At 38.2% G+C, this 23,308-nt stretch overlaps 4 protein-coding genes across 4 annotated transcripts; 2 read left to right on the plus strand and 2 right to left on the minus strand.

Moving 5' to 3' along the window:
- Nucleotides 1-4,376: 4,376 nt before the first annotated feature.
- LOC139364749 (hemoglobin subunit beta-1-like) lies at nucleotides 4,377-5,278 on the minus strand. Its single transcript, XM_071101781.1, has 3 exons — nucleotides 5,127-5,278; nucleotides 4,690-4,912; nucleotides 4,377-4,572 (listed from the first exon to the last, which is right to left on the minus strand). Exons 1-3 carry the CDS (start codon nucleotides 5,216-5,218, stop codon nucleotides 4,444-4,446), a joined length of 444 nt encoding a protein of 147 aa, XP_070957882.1. The 5' UTR covers nucleotides 5,219-5,278; the 3' UTR covers nucleotides 4,377-4,443.
- Nucleotides 5,279-6,327: 1,049 nt separating this feature from the next.
- On the plus strand, nucleotides 6,328-7,190 carry LOC139364750 (hemoglobin subunit alpha-like). The gene is made up of 3 exons (XM_071101783.1): nucleotides 6,328-6,473; nucleotides 6,686-6,893; nucleotides 7,003-7,190. The coding sequence occupies exons 1-3, from the start codon at nucleotides 6,379-6,381 to the stop codon at nucleotides 7,129-7,131; spliced, it is 432 nt and encodes a 143-aa protein (XP_070957884.1). The 5' UTR covers nucleotides 6,328-6,378; the 3' UTR covers nucleotides 7,132-7,190.
- A 2,468-nt stretch (nucleotides 7,191-9,658) lies between these two features.
- Nucleotides 9,659-10,655, minus strand: LOC139364751 (hemoglobin subunit beta-like). The gene is made up of 3 exons (XM_071101784.1): nucleotides 10,430-10,655; nucleotides 10,035-10,257; nucleotides 9,659-9,906 (listed from the first exon to the last, which is right to left on the minus strand). Exons 1-3 carry the CDS (start codon nucleotides 10,519-10,521, stop codon nucleotides 9,775-9,777), a joined length of 447 nt encoding a protein of 148 aa, XP_070957885.1. The 5' UTR covers nucleotides 10,522-10,655; the 3' UTR covers nucleotides 9,659-9,774.
- Nucleotides 10,656-12,399: 1,744 nt separating this feature from the next.
- LOC139364752 (hemoglobin subunit alpha-4-like) lies at nucleotides 12,400-13,299 on the plus strand. The gene is made up of 3 exons (XM_071101785.1): nucleotides 12,400-12,552; nucleotides 12,748-12,955; nucleotides 13,032-13,299. The coding sequence occupies exons 1-3, from the start codon at nucleotides 12,458-12,460 to the stop codon at nucleotides 13,158-13,160; spliced, it is 432 nt and encodes a 143-aa protein (XP_070957886.1). The 5' UTR covers nucleotides 12,400-12,457; the 3' UTR covers nucleotides 13,161-13,299.
- The last annotated feature ends 10,009 nt before the right edge of the window (nucleotides 13,300-23,308 follow it).

Raw genomic sequence — 23,308 nt, forward strand, 5'->3', positions numbered from 1 at the left:
ATGGCGCACACACGCAGCCTGTTTGGGTTCCGTGTAACGTTAACATCGATAATTTTATGTTAAAATCCATCTGCCGTGACATGTGCGTATTTATTTGATGTTTTAACTAGTTGGCAGCCCGTCTCAACAATTAGCTAGCCTAGCTAACGTTAGTTTGCAGAACAGAGACTCCTCTAGTTTATGTCATGACTTACTCTTCCACAGAGCTATGGGGACAATGTAAATAGTGTTTTGGCTAATGTGTTAAATGCATTGCTTTTGAGAGTTAACGTTAAGCCTGCGATTCGTTTTATTCCATGTTGATCAACACACAGAACGCTTGCTAGACCTATCCAGAGAAGCAGGGAAAGACGGGAAGAAATGGACAGAAGATGGCTGCCATTCTGAATTTGTACAGCCAGGTTGTCACGACTCCTACCGAAGGTGGCTCCCCTTCCTGTTCGGGTGGCACTCGGCGCTCGTCGTCACCGGCCTACTAGCTGCCACTGATCCTTTTCCCCCTTTCTGTTTATTGGTTTCACCTGTTTTGAGTTTAGGCTGATTAGTCGGGCTATGTCAACCAGTAGGCCCGCCTGCTCTTTGTGCGGGATTGTTTGTGTGACAAGTGTGCACATTTGAGGTTAACGTGTTTCCCATTTCGTGGGTTTTGGCTGGACTTTTTAAGTCCCCGTGTTTGGGGCATTTTTTGTGTGCGCCCTGTGTGTCGTGGGATGGCTTATGTTCGCCGTTTGTGCATTAAATAGCACTACCCTGAACTCTCTGCTTCCTGCGCTTGACCTCGCACCCACTACGCCCAGATCGTTACACAGGTATAGAAATTAAATCAGTAAGCAAAATGTAAAGCAAATTAATTGATTGAAATGTTACATTTTAAGATCAGTGATACCCTTACACAAATCTATAGTTCATGTTTGTAATGTTTCTCTGTAGCAACCACGTGATGTGAACACAGATGAACTGTTGTCCTCAGATGTCTTCCAGCAATACTCCAAGAGGATGACTTTTCATTTTAATTTTTTTTATTTCACCTTTATTTAACCAGGTAGGCCAGTTGAGAAGTTTTCATTTGCAACTGCGACCTGGCCAAGATAAAGCAAAGCAGTTTGACACATACAACAACACAGAGTTGCACATGGAATAAACAAACAATCAATGGTACAGTAGAAAAATATATATACAGCATGTGCAAATGAGGTAGGATAAGAGAGGTAAGGCAATAAATAGGCCATGGTGGTGAAGTAATTACAATATAGCAATTAAACACTGGAAACTGGAGTGTTCATAACTTGCACGGTGGATTGTTTGTGTGCGAGGTTGTTCAAATATTCTTTGACCCAAAATAAAGGAGGGGAAAAACTACTTGTGTGTCTTCATAAGAGTTTATTGTGACATGATAATTACATTTTCATGTTCTTTCTCATGAGGGAACATCCCAAGACCCTGCAGCCATCATCTCAGTCATTGATGACGATGGAGATGTAGCTGCTGTGTGCGAGGTTGTTCCATCCAGGAAGAGTCTCCGTGGTCTTTGAGAACGTGGTTATGAAGGATTTCCAGTGCTGGCCTGATGCACTTGTAAAATTGGAAATTGGTGGGAATTGATGTAAAAATGTATCACTAGCCACTTTAACAATGCCACTTAATATAATGTTTACATACCCTACATTACTCATCTCATATGTATATACTGTACTCTATATCATCTACTGCATTTTGCCATCTTTATGTAATACATGTATCACTAGCCACTTTAAACTATGCCACTTTGTGTTTATTTTGTGTCTACATTACTCATCTCATCTGTATATACTGTACTCTATACCAACTACTGCATCTTGCCTATGCTGTTCTGTACCATCACTCATTCATATATCTTTATGTACATATTCTTTATCCCTTTACACTTGTGTGTGTATAAGGTAGTAGTTGTGGAATTGTTAGGTTAGATTACTCGTTGGATATCACTGCATTGTCGGAACTAGAAGCACAAGCATTTCGCTACACTCGCATTAACATCTGCTAACCATGTGTATGTGCCAAATCAAATTTTATTTGATTTTGTATGTTTGTACAGCCTAATGTACTCACTCCTACATGGATACCTGAATTGCACGAAGAACACTTTTGGGTTTATACAAAAAGTGTTGTTAAACTTGGATGGACAGAATGAAGCCAAAGGTCCTTGCTTTGAAAAACCAACTGCAAAGTACCAATACCAAAAACATTTATGGCGCTAAACAATTGTAAATAGCTACTTTATCCTATAAGGAAAAGAGATTTAGGGATAAAAAAATGTTTAAAAACAACTGAAGATGATTAAATATTTTGTGGGCAACTAAAAAGTCTGCCTGCATTTGATTTGATCTGTGCCTTTAGTCAAACCGATCACAAAAATGAGAAAGTCATGCAATACTATTGGCCTTTAATCTTAACATGTACACAGATACAAGAGTAACTTGACTTCAGTTGGTGTAGAGTTTAATTGAACGTGTTACTGTTTGGGAAAACTGAACATTGGCATTGTGAAGTTACCTTACAAATCCTTGTATATCGGACGCTTTAGAGGCAATGGCCACAAATCTCACATAGCTGACGTCATCATATGAAAAATGGCCGAGGTCCCAGAGGATGAAAATGGATAGGGAATCTTCATGGAGTTGTAAGGAGTGGTCGTTTGCATATCTGTGTAGAGTTGTCGACCCGTACATATACGAACGTTGGGGAAACAACGTTCGCACACACTGTCTACTTGCATTTAGAACGTTTATATTTCAGTTTAATGATTCGGCGTAACACCTTAGTCAGGAATGAAGGTTTAGGACCGAAACATTGCGTGCATAAGTACATTTTATAATCTGCAAGTATTACTTTGTTTTGTAAACATAATGGAGTGAAAATTGTCGTAGAGGAAGAAACGTAAATTGTCAACATTAATCTTCATTTTAAACAGTTGAATGTAGTCAAGTTGTTAGATTGAAATTTATGTCGGCACATCACTACCTCATTATTTTTATTTTAAACCTCCAGCACAACTTTATTTGAATGGAAGCTACCACATCAGTTGAAAGTGTTAATTAGAGAAAGAAGGGTCATTATACTGTGCTTATGTTTTAATAGTTAAGTTGATGGGGAATGTTGCAGTGTTACACAATATTGAATTGATTGAAAGTTGGAGGTTTGTTATCATAGTCTTTTAAAAGTTCTGTTAAAATGAGTCATGCTGTACAGAAATGGCATTCATCTATTGATGGATGCTAAAATAGATGAATCGTGTTTGGTGCGTTCATGTAATTAGATATGTGTGTTTCTGAAGCCGCAGTGTTTCAAATAAAATTAAATAAACTGTTGTAAAGCTAACTTGCTTTAGACAAGTTGACTGAAAGAAAGAACTTGGATTTTAAGAGTAGTTTTTGACTTAAAATGTTGAAGTGCAGCTGGTTTCCACAAATGATTTGAGTTACTTAACAAAAAATATCAAGTTACACAGGACTAAAATGTGATAGCATTATTTTTTTTACTGTCTTATGTTTAATTTCCTCAAAGGTTGTATGCAAACTTGAACATGTTGATTCGGTATTTGTTGAATGCACTCCAAATAATAGAGTAACTAAAGTAATTAATTACAGTGATACATGAATGATTTAAGTTATTAATCAAGTGAAATGAACATATAAAATAGTAATATTACTTGGAATTGTAAGTAAGTTGTGCAAAAGTTACACAGTTTGTATACTTAAACAATTAAATTCACAGTGACATGATAGAACCAAGTTAAGTGACAAGTTGTTATGGCTTTAATGTTTTGAGTACAAACAGAACTTTACAACTAAAGTTGTTGTAGGGAGTAAAAGCAAGTTAATGGACAGACATCTTTTAAGTATTCTGTACTCAAATAATGTTGCCCAGACTCCAAATATTTAGTAATTCTAGCTCAAACTACTATGTTTAGGTAACTCTGAAATTACCATTAGTGGACAAAAATTATTAAGTGTGTGTTACACTACTAATCTACTTCATTAGCAAACTATGTTGAGTACAATGTACTTAAAATATTTCTCTACTTACTAAAACTTTTGTGTTTAATCAACTTTAAATTGTGGCCCATTTGGGATCATGAAACACTTATAGTTTGAGTAAAGCCAGCTCTAACGTTGTAAGTAACTGTACTCTAGAATCATAGTGCAGCGGGTTTCCACAACACTGTAGAGTAATGATAACTAATAAGGGTTTACAGTGCAGCCGCCCTTCATTAACACAATAGTCCATGACCCTAAACCATCCGTTCCCCATCGGTCAATGCCCATCTCTATATTGCCTAATTATTGATGTTATGGGTTTTGTGGTGGAACTTTCCCCAAAAGTATGAATACAGCAGCTTGTTTCGATGTCTTTATTTTCACTCAGGCAGGGATGTCAGAACATAATCACTTGTCTGGGGTACATTTAGAAGTACCGACTGCTCATTGCGGCGACAACCACTTTCATGAACTTCTGCCAGGTTGCCTGGATTTCAGGAGTGAAAGCGGCTCCGAATTTGGCGGCAATGACAATTGTGAGGACGTCAGCCAACACCTGTGGACAAAAGACAAAGGAGGAAGATGTTAAATAAGACTGTCGGTTTTGTTTTACCTTTGTAATTAGACGTATTGTTCTGAATGTTATACGTGTAGCCTAAAACAAAAGGCCTACCCTGAAATTTTCAGGGTCGACGAAGAGTTTGTTGGCGTGGGTCTCGCTCAGTGACTTGTATGTGGCCAAGATGTTGCCCATATTCTTCACAGCTTTATCCAGAGCTCCACACACGACCTTGCCATGAGCAGCAACTCTGGGGTTGCCCATGATTGCTGCAGCAGTGGACACATCTCCGAAAGAGCCGAAATAACGCTGAGTCCAGGGGTAGACGATCAGGACTCTGTCATTGCAAGAACACCGAAGTATGTGGATTATTTTCAAATGTATTTAAATTATATGCCTAGTTAATACTCTAATATGCTCCATTCAAACTTAATATCAACTCAATATTAATAAGATAACAGGACAAGTATAATATTGTTATAATTACTCATGATCTCCACTATAAACTATATTAGATGATATATTTGAATGAGGCTGAAGCCATAACCTACCTTCCCAGAGCCAGTGGTCCGACCTCATTGATATCTACTTTGCCCCAGACAGCACTGATGGTGCTCTTCTCGGCGTCTGTCCAGTCAGCCATGTTGTCAGTGTTTGATCTCCGGTTTTGCAACAAGATTGAACAATTAATGTATTATGTAGGGAGACGCTGCATGCAACTTATATTTATGAGTGTTCTCCGCCCACTGGAGGCGGCGCATGTGATTGGCTCTGGTAAAGATCCGTATTGGCCAAGTGTTTAATGAGAGCTTCAGCTCAGCTTCAGCCTGATGTTATTGAGAATTCAGTTTCAAAATCCAATAATTTATCTGTTAAAAACAACAGTAAATGCTATTTTATTAGTTTGTACAGAATCAAGCTAATTCCGGCCTACAATTTGGTTACAGTTCCTTATCTACGACAATATTATGCCTTCCTTTTTTATCGGGGGATTCAGACCGTTCCGCCCATTTTAAGTGATTAATTTCAAGACATTACATATGATAAGCAGGAATGCCCTGTATTATTTGCAGATAGGTGTGTACCCATGTCCTCGCATGAATTCTGACTTTTTTTTCCCGATCATCATTCGAAGTCCAATCAACCTTTTCATTGGGGATCATATCGAACAAATGTCAAATATGTCACCTTGAATAAATATTTTCCAATTGAATGCAGGTCTTGAAGGTGTTTTTGATTTGTACAATTTAATTTACTAAGGCGCATCATAATTTTAAATAGCTAATTAGCTAGCAATGAAATATTTTGATATTTTGCCAGAAGCAGCTTTAGAATTAGCCTATTGGAAATATATGATTGATTATACAGACATATTTCGTTTATGCAACGAAATAAATAATCATTATTATGTACTATTATATTTATCAATCAAACAAATTGTAAAATTGTTGACAGGTACAATTTATTACCATACATTGTTTCACAGTACAGTCAGAAGACGAAAACATAGGCAAAATGTTTTCAGAAAAACGTTAATGATGTATATTATTACAAACATAGCCCTCTGACATCTTATGGGAGGGCCTAATATAGAAATTCTAACTTAACATTTGATAAAAGCCAAGATAACGTTTCTTACTCTTGGATTTTGACAAAGATGGTTGCAGTGTACGGGGAGTGTCCCCTAGTAGCTGGGCGTGTCTGCCGCTCTATGGTAATATAAAGGGACCTAGTTGTATAGGCAGTCATCTTGTTAGGTTCAATTCTTGTAGATCTAATACACGTCAATCAAAAAGGAGCAAAATGAGTCTGACAGCAAAAGACAAATCTGTGGTCAAGGCCTTCTGGGGCAAGATTAGTGGAAAGGCAGATGTCGTCGGCGCTGAGGCTTTGGGAAGGTAAGCCTTCTTAATGGAAGAATGATGAGAATGGTTGTGTTTAACCCGCTGACAGCGGCCTATGTGCCTACACCGAATAAGCATTTTAACATACAATAAGTCAACTACTTGCATTACATTGTAGACAGACGATGGTAAGAGTAAGATACGCATAATGCTTAAAAGTTAAGGCATCTAAATACGCCTAAAATGGTATGCAAACTCATTTGCAGGATGCTGACCGCCTACCCCCAGACTAAGACCTACTTCTCCCACTGGGCAGACCTGAGCCCCGGCTCTGCCCCAGTCAAGAAGCATGGAAGCACCATCATGGGTGCAATTGGTAATGCTGTCGGAGTGATCGACGACCTCGTCGGAGGACTGAGTGCTCTCAGCGATTTGCACGCCTTCAAGCTGCGCGTTGACCCTGGCAATTTCAAGGTTGGCGCCCAGATAACTTATTATCTTTATATTTATCACTCTCGACTTCAACTCTAAGTCTGTTGCTGGCTTAATTCGTCAATATTAACTTTTAAAATCTACTTTTCAGATTCTGTCCCACAACATCCTTGTGACCCTGGCTATTCACTTCCCTGCGGATTTCACTCCCGAAGTGCACATTGCTGTGGATAAATTCCTTGCAGCTTTGTCCGCTGCCCTGGCTGACAAATACAGATAAATTGTAGTTCAGTTCCTGCGCTGTTGTTATCACAATAAAATAAACGGGCAATGAATTAAGTTATGTTCTGTTTTGTGTCCTTATTCCACCATATTTCACCATCAAGCCCATATTTGAATGTCAGCAATACAACAGACTAAATACAGTAGATTCACACATTTTAAAAAAAAATGGAATGACAAAGAAATGAAGACATAATAAAAATAAAGTCTCGTCGAAAGGAGTTTACCAAAGCGCAGCGTGGAAAGTGTTCATGATATTTTATTTTCAAAAAACACTCAAACAAAATAACCAAAGTGAAAAAGAAAGCGCACAGTTCTGTCAGGTACAGACACTAAACAGAAAACAATATCCCACCAAACCTCAAAAGGAAAATGAGAACTTTATATGTGATCCACAATCAGAGACAACGATAGACAGCTGCCTCTGATTGGGAACCACACTCAGCCAAAAACAAAGAAATAGAAAACATATACTTTCCCACCCGAGTCACACCCTGACCTAAACAAACTTAGAGAATAATAGGGATCTCTAAGGTCAGGGAGTGACAGTGGGGATCCTATCTGACCTAAAACAGGGCATTTTTACTAGGATTAAACGTAACGAATTGTGAAAACTGAGTTTAAATGTATTTGGCTAAGGTGTATGTAAACGTCGAACTTCAACTGTATATTGGCCATATACCACACCCCCTCGGGCCTTATTGCTTAAATTACCCAGTGGGTCAGATCAGAAGATTGGAGATGTAGTTTAGGGATGTGGCTTTCAGATAATTATTTTTATCCACCATGAGGGTTAATGTCATTCTTGTTAATCTGTTCTGTTGTGTAGTTATCACATGTTAAGGTTGAACATTCACTTATGCAAATCACATTGTTTGGATAAATACCACTTTATGTATGTATGTACGTATGTAATACATAATCTGAATATTCTAGAATAATGTTTCAAATGCAAACATTTTAAAAACTCTTAAATGCAACTAAATGTAATCTAAAATGTCATCTACATAATCCACAAAAATAATGATTTATCATGAGAGGGCTATAAACAATAGTAATGCTGCACTCCAAGAAATGTTAAAATCTCCACTTTCTGGTAAAAAATTGTTATAAATTGCTGAGGTGTAGTCACTTTTGAGGACACAAGCTCAGGTACACAGTACAAATATGATACAAATATGAATACATTAAATATTTAGATGATGTATTTCCTATTCAACAAAACTGTATGAATAAGACTTCAAATTACTTATATAATTTCTAAATATAGTAGAATCAAATTATAAAATGACTAACTATGAGATTTCACCTTCCTTATAACTGTAAAATACATATTTGTATATACAGTGTTAGAGAAAATGTGCATATTTTTCTAAAGGTCTCTCTTGATCCAAAGTCTTCCCCCATTGCTGTGAATGTCTCACAGAACTCTTCCTGAACTAATTAGGAATTCGCCTTTCATCGCATTTTAATCTGGTCCATCTATGAGAAACAGAAAGTGGTTTTCGTTTGAAATCTATGAATTATTTAAGATTACTGTCTATCAATCGATCTCTGAATGTGCTACAGCGACGAGACCACTCACTATATCATGTTGCTTTATGATGTAAGGATTCCAGGCATATGGGTTGTTAGTTGTTAGTGGCTGTGACATGGGGTTCAGACAGGAGTTGATGGACAGTGAATTGATGCAATAAATAATATATATAGGCCTTTTTTACCCTCCAATTCCTTTATATCCAATTGGTAGTAGCAGTCTTGTCCTATCGCTGCAACTTCCATACTACAGATCCGAGTTCGCATGGCCCTCGCCTCTAGCACTGCGCTGTGCAATAGACCGCTGCACCACTCCGGAGGCCGCAATAATACTTGCAGCTCTATTTTGTATTTTATCGGATTTGTTTGAATAAAGCTCGACATCAGTTGCCCTCGTTTTGCAAGACGGCGCGATCTGTCACATTGCTGTGGATAAATCCAGTGATGGCGAGGGCAAGGCTCCAAAATCATATTTTATACGGATTGTGTTAGGCTACTCAAATAATGTGTTGAAAACAATTTCACATGATTGTGGTATGACGTTTAAAATGTTGCTAAAAAGATTGACACATGGGTTTTTAGGTCCAAAAATGGTAAAAGCATTTGTTGACAGTGGATTGCAGTCATTCTAAGGAAATACATATTTAAATATCTAAAACAAAGAAAATGCATATTTAAATATACTGTAGTTATCATAATACAAGTAGCAAACATTATGTAATGGTCGGCAGGCAGCCTAGTGGTTAAGAGTGTTGTTAACCGAAAGGTCTAATTCAGCAGACTCTCTGGATGAGAGCGTCTGCTAAATGTAAAACATGTGATCGTCTGTCCAGGTTTTTAGGAAATCATTTATTTTTCAAACTTGAAAATGTGTAGGCTAGGCATCGCTTATTTGAATCCACTGAAGGCCTAACTAGAACCCATTTGCCACCAGTACAATTTGCAGGAGAGCGTTTTCCATTAAAAAAACAATACTTCAAAAAGATAAATGCTTTTACGTGTATTTTATTATTTTCAATATGTGTAGCTATGGCACAGGTTCCAGCCTAACAGACTGGAGTTGGAGTGTCATCTCTCTTATATATTGATGCTGTCGAGTGATGCTCTAGTGGTACTGTCTGCCAAGAGCGGACACAACGACAGCCAGGAACTTCTGGAAGGCTTCCTGAATATCAGCACTGAAAACGACCGGACCGAGCTTGGCGGCCACGCACACGGTGATGCAGTCGGCAAGGAGCTGTGGAGAAGGAACCAGATGGATAATGTAATATTGGAATAAGCTTTACATCGGCTCATAACGCTATTTAATTCATAAGACTAATTATTTTTGTATTTTGTTTCAGTTTGTTAATGTGCAATATTCACCCTGAAGTTGTCGGGATCCACGTGCAGTTTCTCGGAGTGCATCACACTCAGTGCAGCATAGGTGTTCTTGATGTCATCCAGGTTCTGCACAGCTCTGTCCAGTCCGTGCATCACGGTCTTTCCGTGCTTGGCCACGGCGGGGTTACCCATGATGGCAGCGGGTGTGGACAGGTTGCCGAAGGTGCTGAAGTGCCTCTGAGTCCATGGAGACACGATCAGAAGTCTAAAAATAAAACAGGCTGCCATTAAAATTATACTTCACAATCAATATGGTCTGTATCGCACCAAAGGTGAACACCGCGATTTCATACTACGCACTTAGTGCTAAATATTCTAGGTAGACTATTATCGTGTTATTATTTAATGATGTCTACAGAAATATTATAAGAATGTACCTGGCCAGGGCCTGGGGTCCGATCTCATCCACGCTGATCTTTCCCCACAGGCCTACGATGGCACTGCGCTCAGCATCTGTCCAGTCGACCATGTTGACGTTTGTTTGTTGATTTCCGTTGGTACTTGCAAAATGTTACAAGGGACTCCTGAGCTTTTTGTCTCTTGCGACGTCCAATTTATTGATGTTCAGTATCTCCGCCCTGAACAGAACACAGAAAATGATTGGATGAATGCCTTGAGGGGGCAAGGTCATCGAGTGTGGCACATATCGGCATTGAGCCAACTTCATCCCACCTTTAAAGATAATGCTTGGTCATTTAGGCGTTGCCAAATTCAAATGATTATGGATGGAATAAACAAGTCATGATTAGCCTCCATCGGCATTTTTGTCCAAATGTAGTTATTGACATAGCCTTGTTCTGTTCAATGTTCTCTACATACTACATACTAAAATACGCCAATTCATATTGTTAAGTTCAAAATAATATCTGACACCACTCAAACCAATGTAGGTTCGGAAACTTTAATGCCAATTCTCTCAGGATATAACCTTATTTAGCACAACATTCTATTTTAATTTATCGTTGTAATATTCACATTGAATTGCAATATTATCGTTATAAAATTCGAATTATTGATGTAAGTGTTTATTTAGGGTCTCTTTTTTTAAAGCCTAGATTGGGAGTAAACTATTAAAAAAAGAGCATGACTCAAAACGTGTTTTATCTTCATATTCAGACGGCCCCACCCATTTGAAAGTTCCATATATCTGGTCTTTTTTAATGATTATTCTAAATGTCAGTTGGTGACAAGTCGTTTTATAGGCTTTCATCCGGGGAATTGATAAGTTCTAACTGGACACTATTCAATGTGGATACAGCTTTTTGTTTAACTCCACTGAAATACAATGCACGTAGCCTATATATTGTTACAATGTTTAGTGATAGGCCTAGGCTACGCTTTGCAACCAAAGCAAAACCGTTCCGATTATCAGGTCTATAATATGTCTCATATTAACTGTGAATATTGACTACATCGGCCAAATTGGATATAAGCCAACACGTCTTGATTTGGTTGCTAGTTGCCAATCCAATCACGTTGCAAATATTTGTCAGTGTTGGGGAAGCTACTCTGGAAATATAAAATTAGCAATTATTTTACACTGGAAGAAATTAAGCTACACTAAAGCTACCCCTAAGAAAAATATAAAGTTACTATGGCAAAGAAGTTCACTAGCCAAACAACTTCGTAAAAAATGATCATATGTAAATCTGAAATGTAATAGAGTAAAAATTGTCAGAGAACTTTGGGGTAAAAGGTTGACAGTGTGTATTTTAGCCTATTTACACAAAAACGATGTTTCAAGTCAGAATTAGGCAGGTCTAATATGCCCCCCAAAAGTAAATGATTGCATATTTCATCCATATTTTATTTTATTTAGCAAAAAAAATAGTGTGTAATTCCGGTAGTTAGCTGCTACATGGGGGGGAAAAGTAGTTAACTACTGAAAACCCTAACTAGATTTCAATGTAGTTCAACTCCCACCAAGCTACTACGAAATGTAGTTTCCTTACTCGTTGAACTACATGCAGTCCACTACTCCCCAACACTGCCTTGTGTACAGAATCACATAGCCTAAACTCACCAATGAGTATAGGCAATATTAGACCGTACGACTAAACCTTAACTGTAAAGAAAATATTGAGATATTAAGTGTTTCAAAAACACTTTGTTATTCAATCTATATGAAATAAATACATGCAATGTTATGACAGCATTTTTACAAACGAAATCGATTTTGTGCAATTGTCATATTTGGGGCATTACACGAATTGGCTCAGTTCCATAACATATACAAAAAAACATGAATCATGTCTTGGAAAAATGCCCAATGAGAGGAGGAGCCGAGATTACATCGGGCGTGCCTTCTTTCATGCCTCAATAAAAACAGCCTCTGAGAAGTCTACGCTCACACGCTTCTTTTCTCAGCATCTTCATCTAAGTGGATAAACGGACAAGACGCAGCTATGAGTCTCTCAGCCAAGGACAAAGCTAACGTGAAGGCCATCTGGGGCAAGATCCTCCCTAAATCCGATGAGATTGGAGACCAGGCTCTTTCCAGGTAATTACATAACGATGTATGATCAATTATAGACTAGGTACATGTATTAAAATTATTAACACAACTCCTCAGTCAATTATATGGAAGCTATGAAAGCTTTGCCTATCTCAGCAAAAATATGGACGGGATCCCCGACCGTGTGAATTATTATTTCAAATGAATTTTGGCTCACCTGATTTCTAATGTCCACGACAGGATGCTCGTCGTCTACCCCCAGACCAAGGCCTACTTCTCCCACTGGGCTTCCGTGGCCCCCGGTTCCGCTCCAGTGAAGAAGCACGGCATCACCATCATGAATCAGATCGATGAATGTGTTGGCAACTTGGACGACCTTTTTGGTTTCTTGACCAAGCTCAGTGAACTGCACGCCACCAAGCTGATGGTGGACCCCACCAACTTCAAGGTAAGAGAAAAAGACACAAAATCTACGTTTTTACCTGTGTGAAGGTGAAATAATCCATCTCCATTTTCCTTTGCAGATCCTGGCTCACAACCTGATTGTGGTCGTTGCCGCCTACTTCCCTGCCGAATTCACCCCCGAGATCCATTTGTCCGTGGACAAGTTCCTGCAGCAACTGGCTCTGGCCCTGGCGGAGAAGTACCGCTAAACTGGAGTTCAGCTGCTAAACTGTCATCCGAGCTTCAAGCTCTCACAGTTTTACATCAGAATTAGACGTTCATACATGTTTCTCAAACCTAATGTCCTTCCGATATTGACACACTGACAATAAACCTAAATGAAACGCATACTGAGGTGTTTGTTTTTCATTTTCGTTGTCTCACATTCAGAGGGGCCATACCCATAGGGGGCACAGGGGCATGTACCCCCTCAGATTTGTCCTCTTAAAAAACGTAATAATAATAATAATTTCTCTGTAATGCTACCAGCCATTTAGCAATGGTATGACGTTGGCTTTAGCTAGCTCAGATGGGTTCCCAATCTCCCAAACTCATAACTATCTACCAATAAGCCATTTCAGGCTATCAATCAAGTTAGAGAAGCAAGATTGTCAAAATTATTCCATTTAGGGACCACCCCACAGCCACCCTCACTTACTCTGTGTCCCCTCAGATTTTTGCGGTGCATGAAGCCACTGCTCACATTGACTTGTGATTTACAGTGCATTCGAAAAGAATTCAGACCCCTTTACCTTTTCCACATTTTGTTACGTTACAGATTTATTTTAACATTCATTAAATCGTTTATTCCTTCATAAATCTACACACAATACCCCATAATGAGAAATCAAAAACAGGTTTTAAGAAATGTTTGCAAATGTATTAAAAAACAACAACAGGAGCATGTAGGACCTCCAAGAAAGATGGCAGCATTTTAGAGAGCTCCTTCCGGCATGCAAATATTGCAATTCAACGGCATACGCTTTCATTTTTGTCTTCATATATTGACTTGAAGTACAGTTTAATATAAAGATCATTTACATTTTAAAACATCTCGCTAAAGTGGCGTTATTGGAATGTCGATACACGCTAAAAACGTATTCAAGCCTAACACACGGTTTTCACAGAAGGCCACACTCGCTAGCAAACAAACAGCAACACTCCCACCAAGACACTGGAAAACACGTAAACCCAGAGAAATCGGTACATATTTAGGATCTATTTGAGCAAATGGGAAATTGAACACGATTTTGTTGGATGTTCCATCCGATTTCTCCACGATAAAAACAAGCAACACAGTCTCACATTCAATTCGTGCACAAAAGAAGAATACATATTTACAGATTTAAAAAAAAAATCTAATCATGCATCTTGTATGCAACAAGGCACTGAAGTTAATACTGAAAAAAACTGCAAAGGAATATACTTTCTGGCCTAAATGCAAAGCCTGTTTTCCACCAGACACTGGGAGAGGAATTCACCTTTCAGGAGGACAATAACCTACAACACAATGACAAATCTACAGTGAATGTTCCTGAGTTGCCAAGTTAAAGTTTGGACTTAAATCTGATTGGAAATATATTGCAATACTTCTAAATTGTTGTCTAGTCATTATCCCAAACATATTGACAGAGCTTGAAGAATTATGAAAATAATAATGTACTAATTTTGCACAATCCTGGTGCGTTAAGCTCTAAAAGACTTACCCAGGAAGACACAGCTGTAATCACTGTCAAAGGAGTTTCCAAGGGGTATGATTACTTTAGCAAGGCACTGTAACGTCCAAATACCAAGGTACAGCCAAAACCATATGTATTTGGAGAGTGAAGCTAAAATGTGAAATTTGGATCTATACTCCAGAATTTAGTATTTTAAATAAAAGGTTTCATGTAGTATAACTTTAATACGCTTTAAAACTTCTTACAGATCATTGGGGCACTACAGTCCCACCTGGCCAACATTTGGTGAAATTGCAGAGCGCCAAATTCAAATTACAGATATCGTAATATTAAACATTCATGAAAATTCAAGTGTCATACATCAGTTAAAAGCTTAACTTCTTGTTAATCCAGCCGAGTTGTCAGATTTCAAAAAGGCTTTACAGCGAAAGCACACCATGCAATTATCTGTACACAAAAGCATTACATATATTTTCCAACCAAGCAGATGCAGAAAGTCAGAAATAGCGATAAAATAAATCACTTACCTTTGAAGATTTTCATCTGGTTGCAATCACAAGGATCCCAGCTACATAACAAATGGTCCTTTTGTTCGATAAAGTCCTTCTTTAGATCCCCAAAAAGTATGTTTCAATGGTGTGCTAGATTCAGTAATCCACCGGTTTCCCTCGTTCAAAATACATACAAATGAATCCTGTAAATTACCAATAAACTTGTTTAAAACATATCAAACAATGTTCCTAATCAATCCTCAGGTACGCTATTATGTAAATAAATTATCAAATTTAAGACGGAAAATCCTGGAGTCCATTACCGGAGATAAATAACGAAGTACGCACATTCACCGGAATGCTCTACAAACACTACAGCCAAAATGGGAGCCACTTAGAAAAACTACTAATTTTAGCTAATTTAAAAAAAAAACAAGCCTGAAATTCTTTCTAAAGACTGTTGACATCTAGTGGAAGCCAAAGGAACTGCAATCTGGAGGACTTGCTTTTATATTCCCATTCCCAGCCATTGTAATCAGAGGTGAGTTGAAAAAAAGAATTCTGGATGGATTGTCCTCAGGTTTTCGCCTGCCATATCAGTGCTGTTATACTTACAGACATTGTTTAAAAATATATATATATTTTACCCCTTTTTCTCCCCAATTTCGTGGTATCCAATTGTTTTAGTAGCTAATATCTTGTCTGATTGCTACAACTCCTGTACGGGCTTGGGAGAGAAGAAGGTTGAAAGTTGAAAGTCATGCGTCCTCCGATACACAACCCAACCAAGCCGCACTGCTTCTTTACACAGCGCACATCCAACCCGGAAGCCATCCGCACCAATGTGTCGGAGGAAACACCGTGCACCTGGCAACCTTGGTTAGCGTGCACTGCGCCTGGCCGCCACAGGACATCCCTACCGGCCAAGCCCTACCTAACCCGGACGATGCTAGGCCAACCTGTTTAACATGTAATAAATGTATTATGAAGAAAATGTTGTAATTTAGACTCAACGAAATATGAAATGGGTTATGAAGAACATCGTGTACTATTACCTACATGAATAAAAGGGCCTTTCTGATTACAAGTGAACCACTATCCCAAAGAATCAAGCGAAATCAAGCACAGAAAACAACATTGGCATTAATAAATATGTGTCTTTTCTCAAAATGTCTGTTCAGCAAGTCTAAAACAGTACATACAATACGACACATTTTAAAACATGGTTAAACAAAGACAACATTTTTGTATATTCATAACGTTGAATTAGCCATAAAGAAGAACAAAATTAAATATAGACTATCACGTCTATATGGTTGTTGCAATGGCTTGTGTGGAGCCTACTGGTTAAATTTGTGTATTTTTGCACGAATTAAGAAGCACATAAATTCGTGTCTTTTCTCACGAATTAAGCCACACAAAAAACACACACAAACGCACAAAAATGCACGAAATTTAAACGCACGAAATTTGCTGAAATGCATTATGTACATCGTAGCTATTCAAAAATCATTTTAATCCCTATTGAGTCCATATCACATATTATGTGATTTGTTAAGCCAAATTTAACTTGTGAACTAATTTAGGCATGCCTTTATAAAAAAAAATCTACATTTTCTTCCACTTTGACATTAGAGAACACCATTTTGAGCTGCTTGTTGACAAAAAAAATCTAAATTAGATCAATGTCAATCCAACGTTGCAACACAATAAAATGTGAAGAAATCCAAGGGGTATGAATACTTTTGCAAGGCACTTTATGTAGTTGAAATATTATATTTGAGAGGAGAAGAAGGCACTTGACCAACCTGAGATTAGGTGCAACCAAAAATCATAAAACCCTTTGAAAGGAATAGGTGCAACCCTTGCTCACAATTAAATATTGAATTATTTATTTTCTATTTCTGCTTAAAAACACTTAATTCCTTTTTATGTTTTTTTTTCTTGTCTTACAGTGGAAAGAAATGGGACAATGACTGGATCAAGGCCGAGGACCAGGTTTCTCCAGTTTAACTTATACTTTATGCACAAATGTATTCCTCACTCTCCCTTCACATGAATCACTATCAATCAGATATGGTTGGAGCATGGAGCATCAGCATGCCAACCATTTGATCTCAATCAGTTTCATGAGAATATGCATTTAGATATTCTTCATATAAAGTGAGCTACAAACGTATTGCAACAATGACACATTTTTTGTTGTTTTGGATCTGTACTCCAGCACTTCGTATTGGAAATTATACAATGACTATGAGGTTAAAGTGCAGACTATCAGCTTTACTTTGAGTATATTTTCTGGTGAACCGTTTAGAAATTACAGTACGTTTTGTACATAGCCCCCCATTTTAGGGGACCAAAAGTATTGTGATAAATTCTCTCATATATGTATTAAAGTAGTCAGAAGTTTAGTATTTTTGTATTTTATGTTTGCATTGATTCATTTTACTATGTTATTAAATATATACGTTTAATTTCACTGTTCATTTTTTACCTTTAGCCTATGCCTATTTCTATAACACAATGCACATAGCTGATTATCTTATGGAGTAGATACAATTATATTTACTAAAGACAGCTCATTTGCAAGTTTAATAGTCCATTTAATAGTCCATCAAGATCAAACATGTTGGTCTTTCAGTCAAAGCACCCCATACAGAAGCAATCAGTTGATATAATAATGAACAAACATTAAAACATCAGGCTATATGAATCAGACAGTAGTAGGTCAGATGGTTGAAAATCACAGATTCATATCGTGAATGTTTACAGTAGGCAAAAATCATCTTGTGGTCTTCATATCTGTTGTTAGTGATGCTCTCCAGTCTCCGCTGCCGTGGTTCTGAACTCGGCACGGCATGCCTTGCATTTCTCCCGCACTAGCTAACAGTAGCTGTCCGTGGTCCTGAAATAAAACGCCGGCGCACTATTAGAAAAGGCGCACAGGTTAACATACACAGTTCTTCATTTTACCTGGGCCTTTTCCAATATATTAAAGCTACAACATTCTGTTTGGAACAAATTAATGCAAATCTGAGACTTACAGGTCACTTGTTTCCTTCTGTCTTTCTACTGGAAGAATGTTAGTTCAATGGATAAAGGTACTGGATCATTTCTTTCCAAATCCATCCTATTCCCTTGAAAGTGCACTACTTTTGACCGGAGGCACATATAGTACAATGTTGATATATTAGTTATGAGCAGTGGATTAGGCTGATCAACTTTAGTACTTAGTGAATGTCTCATTAATGAGAAAATAAGCATCAAAAGTTATGAGAATGTTGCATTGACCTTGAACTTCGCAATTCATGTCCAAGTTTATTATAGGCCTATAGGCTAGGAGTAGCCTTTGAAAGGAATAGGTGCAACCCTTGCTCACTTTATATATTATAATACATAGGCCTACGTGTATATCAACATACCTTACACACACACACACACACACACACACACACACACACACACACACACACACACACACACACACACACACACACACACACATACATACATACAGTGCCTTGCGAAAGTATTCGGCCCCCTTGAACTTTGCGGCCTTTTGCCACATTTCAGGCTTCAAACATAAAGATATAAAACTGTATTTTTTTGTGAAGAATCAACAACAATTGGGACACAATCATGAAGTGGAACGACATTTATTGGATATTTCAAACTTTTTTAACAAATCAAAAAACTGAAAAATTGGGCGTGCAAAATTATTCAGCCCCTTTACTTTCAGTGCAGCAAACTCTCTCCAGAAGTTCAGTGAGGATCTCTGAATGATCCAATGTTGACCTAAATGACTAATGATGATAAATACAATCCACCTGTGTGTAATCAAGTCTCCGTATAAATGCACCTGCACTGTGATAGTCTCAGAGGTCCGTTAAAAGTGCAGAGAGCATCATGAAGAACAAGGAACACACCAGGCAGGTCCGAGATACTGTTGTGAAGAAGTTTAAAGCCGGATTTGGATACAAAAAGATTTCCCAAGCTTTAAACATCCCAAGGAGCACTGTGCAAGCGATAATATTGAAATGGAAGGAGTATCAGACCACTGCAAATCTACCAAGACCTGGCCGTCCCTCTAACTTTCAGCTCATACAAGGAGAAGACTGATCAGAGATGCAGCCAAGAGGCCCACGATCACTCTGGATGAACTGCAGAGATCTACAGCTGAGGTGGGAGACTCTGTCCATAGGACAACAATCAGTCGTATATTGCACAAATCTGGCCTTTATGGAAGAGTGGCAAGAAGAAAGCCATTTCTTAAAGATATCCATAAAAAGTGTTGTTTAAAGTTTGCCACAAGACACCTGGGAGACACACCAAACATGTGGAAGAAGGTGCTCTGGTCAGATGAAACCAAAATTGAACTTTTTGGCAACAATGCAAAACGTTATGTTTGGCGTAAAAGCAACACAGCTGAACACACCATCCCCACTGTCAAACATGGTGGTGGCAGCATCATGGTTTGGGCCTGCTTTTCTTCAGCAGGGACAGGGAAGATGGTTAAAATTGATGGGAAGATGGATGGAGCCAAATACAGGACCATTCTGGAAGAAAACCTGATGGAGTCTGCAAAAGACCTGAGACTGGGACGGAGATTTGTCTTCCAACAAGACAATGATCCAAAACTTAAAGCAAAATCTACAATGGAATGGTTCAAAAATAAACATATCCAGGTGTTAGAATGGCCAAGTCAAAGTCCAGACCTGAATCCAATCGAGAATCTGTGGAAAGAACTGAAAACTGCTGTTCACAAATGCTCTCCATCCAACCTCACTGAGCTCGAGCTGTTTTTCAAGGTGGAATGGGAAAAAATGTCAGTCTCTCGATGTGCAAAACTGATAGAGACATACCCCAAGCGACTTACAGCTGTAATCGCAGCAAAAGGTGGCGCTACAAAGTATTAACTTAAGGGGGCTGAATAATTTTGCACGCCCAATTTTTCCGTTTTTGATTTGTTAAAAAAGTTTGAAATATCCATTAAATGTCGTTCCACTTCATGATTGTGTCCCACTTGTTGTTCATTCTTCGCAAAAAAATACAGTTTTATATATTTATGTTTGAAGCCTGAAATGTGGCAAAAGGTCGCAAAGTTCAAGGGGGCCGAATACTTTCGCAAGGCACTGTACATACATATATATATATAAAATGCTATTACATATATTACTTTACCTGCATTAAATATGTTGGATATAGGCCTACCCCTGAGTAATATTGGCATGCAACATGTTTAGCGCATAGAGGCAGACCATCTATCTGCTTGGTCTATAGGCTAGTTGTCCGCGGAAAATATGTAATGAAGGTGAAAGCCAAATCATTCCACAACTGCTTTTTTTGAATAGGCCGTGAGAATTAATTTTCATCATTGTTGCTTATCAGGAATATGATGCGCCGAGGACCATGGCAATAGAGGTGCGGTTATGCGGCCATGTGGGTCATGGATATAGGGGTTGAAAGGCCACATATAGACTGTTGAATGTCTATTTTTGAACATATAGAAGCGTCAACATCGATGTAACAACGTTTATATAAGCATTTTTATATTTACACTTGTTTTCTGCCATGAACCTTTATACACCCCTAGGAAACCTTTGTAAGAGATCAGGTCTGGTCATAGAATACACAAAAAAAAAGCAGCTCAGTTTTATGGCTCCGCACAAATAATCCTTTGCATGAATTAAACATACTTATTCAATCCCATACCCCTGGTGGCCATGGGGTGCTCAGTAGCGCCACCAACAGTTGACGTTTCCCCAAACTTTGATGATTTTTAAATCAAGAATAGATTAACACATCTGAACGTTATTTGACATGAAGGTTTAGTAAGGGGTCCTTATTAAATCAAAAGAATCACACGTCAAACTTAAATAGTTATGACGAAAAACACATTTCAATGCAGTACAGCGTTATGTATGTCCTAATGAATGTACACATCATTCTACACATCAATTAGAATGATATTGGCGAAGATATTGATAAAGAACAAACCGGTTAGGGTTAGGACAAAACAACAAAATGTGTAGTTTAGAACTGTTCCTGTTTCTGTAACATAATCATTTATTAACTACATCAATTATTTAATAATGTGACAATGTATATGACATTCAAATGAAAGTAACATTGCGCAATAATCATTTATGAATAGTTTTAAAATGTAATCAGAAAATTCAGAAACGTAGTCTATTACGTCATGCGCATTGGGACGCACAAAACCAAAACAAACTCTGACCGAACGACCAAACGGAAGACGTGGCCAAACGCTGTGACAACACAGATATACGTGCATGTTCACAATTCTCCCACTGTGTCAGACCTGCCTGCATAAATGCCATTTTTTCATCTAATAAAAAAAAAAACGAACAAACGCGAACATGCTCCGCTGTTGCTAATAGTCGCATTAAAAGCATGTCACTTGCAACTGGCCTGTTCAGGATGGGACAGTCCATTTCAATAGGAACATTTTAAAGTTTGCAGCTTAATGCATATGCATTAATCTTCCCAAAATATGTAATGGGTCATAATTGGGTCAGCATAATAAAATACAATAATTACTTCAATCATTCTGTGTCCATACTTTTGATAATTCATTGCGAGTGCCTGTAGATTCTAGGAAACATTATTATTCAACTAACCTGTTTCATCTGCAGCTGATGAGAGTCACGTCTTGTACTCACGTACAAGTAAAGTAGCCCTCTCGAAAACTACTTGAGTGAGAGTAAAGTAGTAACTGGCCAAAGTACTCTGTACTAGATAAACATTTGTACATCTCATACATACATAAGGAATCGTTGACTTAAAAGCCCATGACTAATGTACTGATGTAGCTCCATCAGGATGCAAATGATTACTTGAAGACAAGGATAACCTTTTTTTTGTTATTCATTAACTAAACTAATAAGCACACACAAGCACAGTACATTACATTTTAACAATGTTTAAATCGGCAATCACCAGGTGAAACAATAAATCGTTCTCCCAGCCAATGGTTCTGTAAAAAGAAGAGGGATGGGGCAGGATAAATGTAACCATATGTTTCGAGGCTATAGTCCAGTGGTGTCAATCTCACGTCATGGAGAGCCTAGTGTATGCTGGTTTTAGTTTTCCCCTTTCAATTAAGACCTAGACAACCAGGTGATGGGAGTTCCTTAGTAATTAGTGACCTTAATTCATCAATCAAGTACAAGGGAGGAGCGAAAACCCGCAGACACTCGGCTCACCATAGAATGAGTTTGACACATGCTACATGTATGTTTACATTTACTTTGTTTACAAATATTGGAGTAGAAAAAGCTTATATTTGAGGTTCTCATGGGGTACGGCTGTTGAGCTATGTTCATGAGGCATTTATAAATTATATTCTTCAAGAATCCAAAAGTGGATGTAGCAACAGCAGATTGGCCATTTAAATGGTTGCAACAGACCTGGTCATGTAAGCAGGCAAAAGCAGTAACAGAGGAGCGCCCTTCTCAAATCTGTGCCACATGATCACATTGTCAACAAGGAAGTAACATAAAAGTTTAATTTCCATAAAATGTTCAAACTATTTTTCCTTAGGAAGGCAGATAAAGCACATATGCAAAACAAATGGAATCACCTTTCACCCAGTGCAAACTGCACCCACCAAAACAAACACGTTCTGTGATAGATTACTCGTCATCAGAGCTGTAGTGGATGCTGTCACAGATGTCATCTAGGTCCTCTTCCAGGAGGTCATCTAGGGAGGTGTCTTGGCCCATAGCTTTGCTGTATATCAGTTTGACAGATTCCCGGTGTCTTCTCAGGCTGCTGACTCTCCTCTGAAGCATGGAGAAGAGACCTCTGTTCCCAGCTTCCGACTGATTCAAATGCCAGCCTAACACCAACAATCGTAATGTGTAGGGTAAATACAATGAAGTATTCCTTAAATACAATAGCAATTACAGGGTACCAACATCAATTGTACATATTAATGAAAGTTCCCTTACTTTGCCTGCTTAGGTCAAGTGCCACATGTGAAGCAAGGTCTTGCACATTCTCCGATTCCCTCTATAGGTTTTCCCAGTGCTGATTGACTTCCTTTAGGACAATTAACTCTTCCTCCTTCAGCCGTCTCAGGAGCATCACCCGGTCAAAGGCTATTTTCTTTGTGAGTAGGTGTTAGGAAAATTATGATTAAATGACTGAACAAATCATTTTAAA

Source organism: Oncorhynchus clarkii, chromosome 13 (assembly GCF_045791955.1).
Source record: "Oncorhynchus clarkii lewisi isolate Uvic-CL-2024 chromosome 13, UVic_Ocla_1.0, whole genome shotgun sequence".
In the NCBI taxonomy this organism is placed as follows: domain Eukaryota; kingdom Metazoa; phylum Chordata; class Actinopteri; order Salmoniformes; family Salmonidae; genus Oncorhynchus; species Oncorhynchus clarkii.

What these genes read in the sequence shown, in the direction of transcription:
- LOC139364749 (XM_071101781.1), bottom strand. Translation starts at nt 5,218, where the DNA reads ATGGCTGACTGGACAGACGCCGAGAAGAGCACCATCAGTGCTGTCTGG. An exon ending in GGACCACTGGCTCTGGGAAG is followed by an intron (nt 4,913 to 5,126) that starts GTAGGTTATGGC and finishes TTGCAATGACAG; the next exon opens with AGTCCTGATCGTCTACCCCT. An exon ending in TCGACCCTGAAAATTTCAGG is followed by an intron (nt 4,573 to 4,689) that starts GTAGGCCTTTTG and finishes TTTTGTCCACAG; the next exon opens with GTGTTGGCTGACGTCCTCAC.
- LOC139364750 (XM_071101783.1), top strand. Translation starts at nt 6,379, where the DNA reads ATGAGTCTGACAGCAAAAGACAAATCTGTGGTCAAGGCCTTCTGGGGC. An exon ending in GGCGCTGAGGCTTTGGGAAG is followed by an intron (nt 6,474 to 6,685) that starts GTAAGCCTTCTT and finishes ACTCATTTGCAG; the next exon opens with GATGCTGACCGCCTACCCCC. An exon ending in TTGACCCTGGCAATTTCAAG is followed by an intron (nt 6,894 to 7,002) that starts GTTGGCGCCCAG and finishes TCTACTTTTCAG; the next exon opens with ATTCTGTCCCACAACATCCT.
- LOC139364751 (XM_071101784.1), bottom strand. Translation starts at nt 10,521, where the DNA reads ATGGTCGACTGGACAGATGCTGAGCGCAGTGCCATCGTAGGCCTGTGG. An exon ending in GGACCCCAGGCCCTGGCCAG is followed by an intron (nt 10,258 to 10,429) that starts GTACATTCTTAT and finishes TTTTATTTTTAG; the next exon opens with ACTTCTGATCGTGTCTCCAT. An exon ending in TGGATCCCGACAACTTCAGG is followed by an intron (nt 9,907 to 10,034) that starts GTGAATATTGCA and finishes CCTTCTCCACAG; the next exon opens with CTCCTTGCCGACTGCATCAC.
- LOC139364752 (XM_071101785.1), top strand. Translation starts at nt 12,458, where the DNA reads ATGAGTCTCTCAGCCAAGGACAAAGCTAACGTGAAGGCCATCTGGGGC. An exon ending in GGAGACCAGGCTCTTTCCAG is followed by an intron (nt 12,553 to 12,747) that starts GTAATTACATAA and finishes TGTCCACGACAG; the next exon opens with GATGCTCGTCGTCTACCCCC. An exon ending in TGGACCCCACCAACTTCAAG is followed by an intron (nt 12,956 to 13,031) that starts GTAAGAGAAAAA and finishes TTTCCTTTGCAG; the next exon opens with ATCCTGGCTCACAACCTGAT.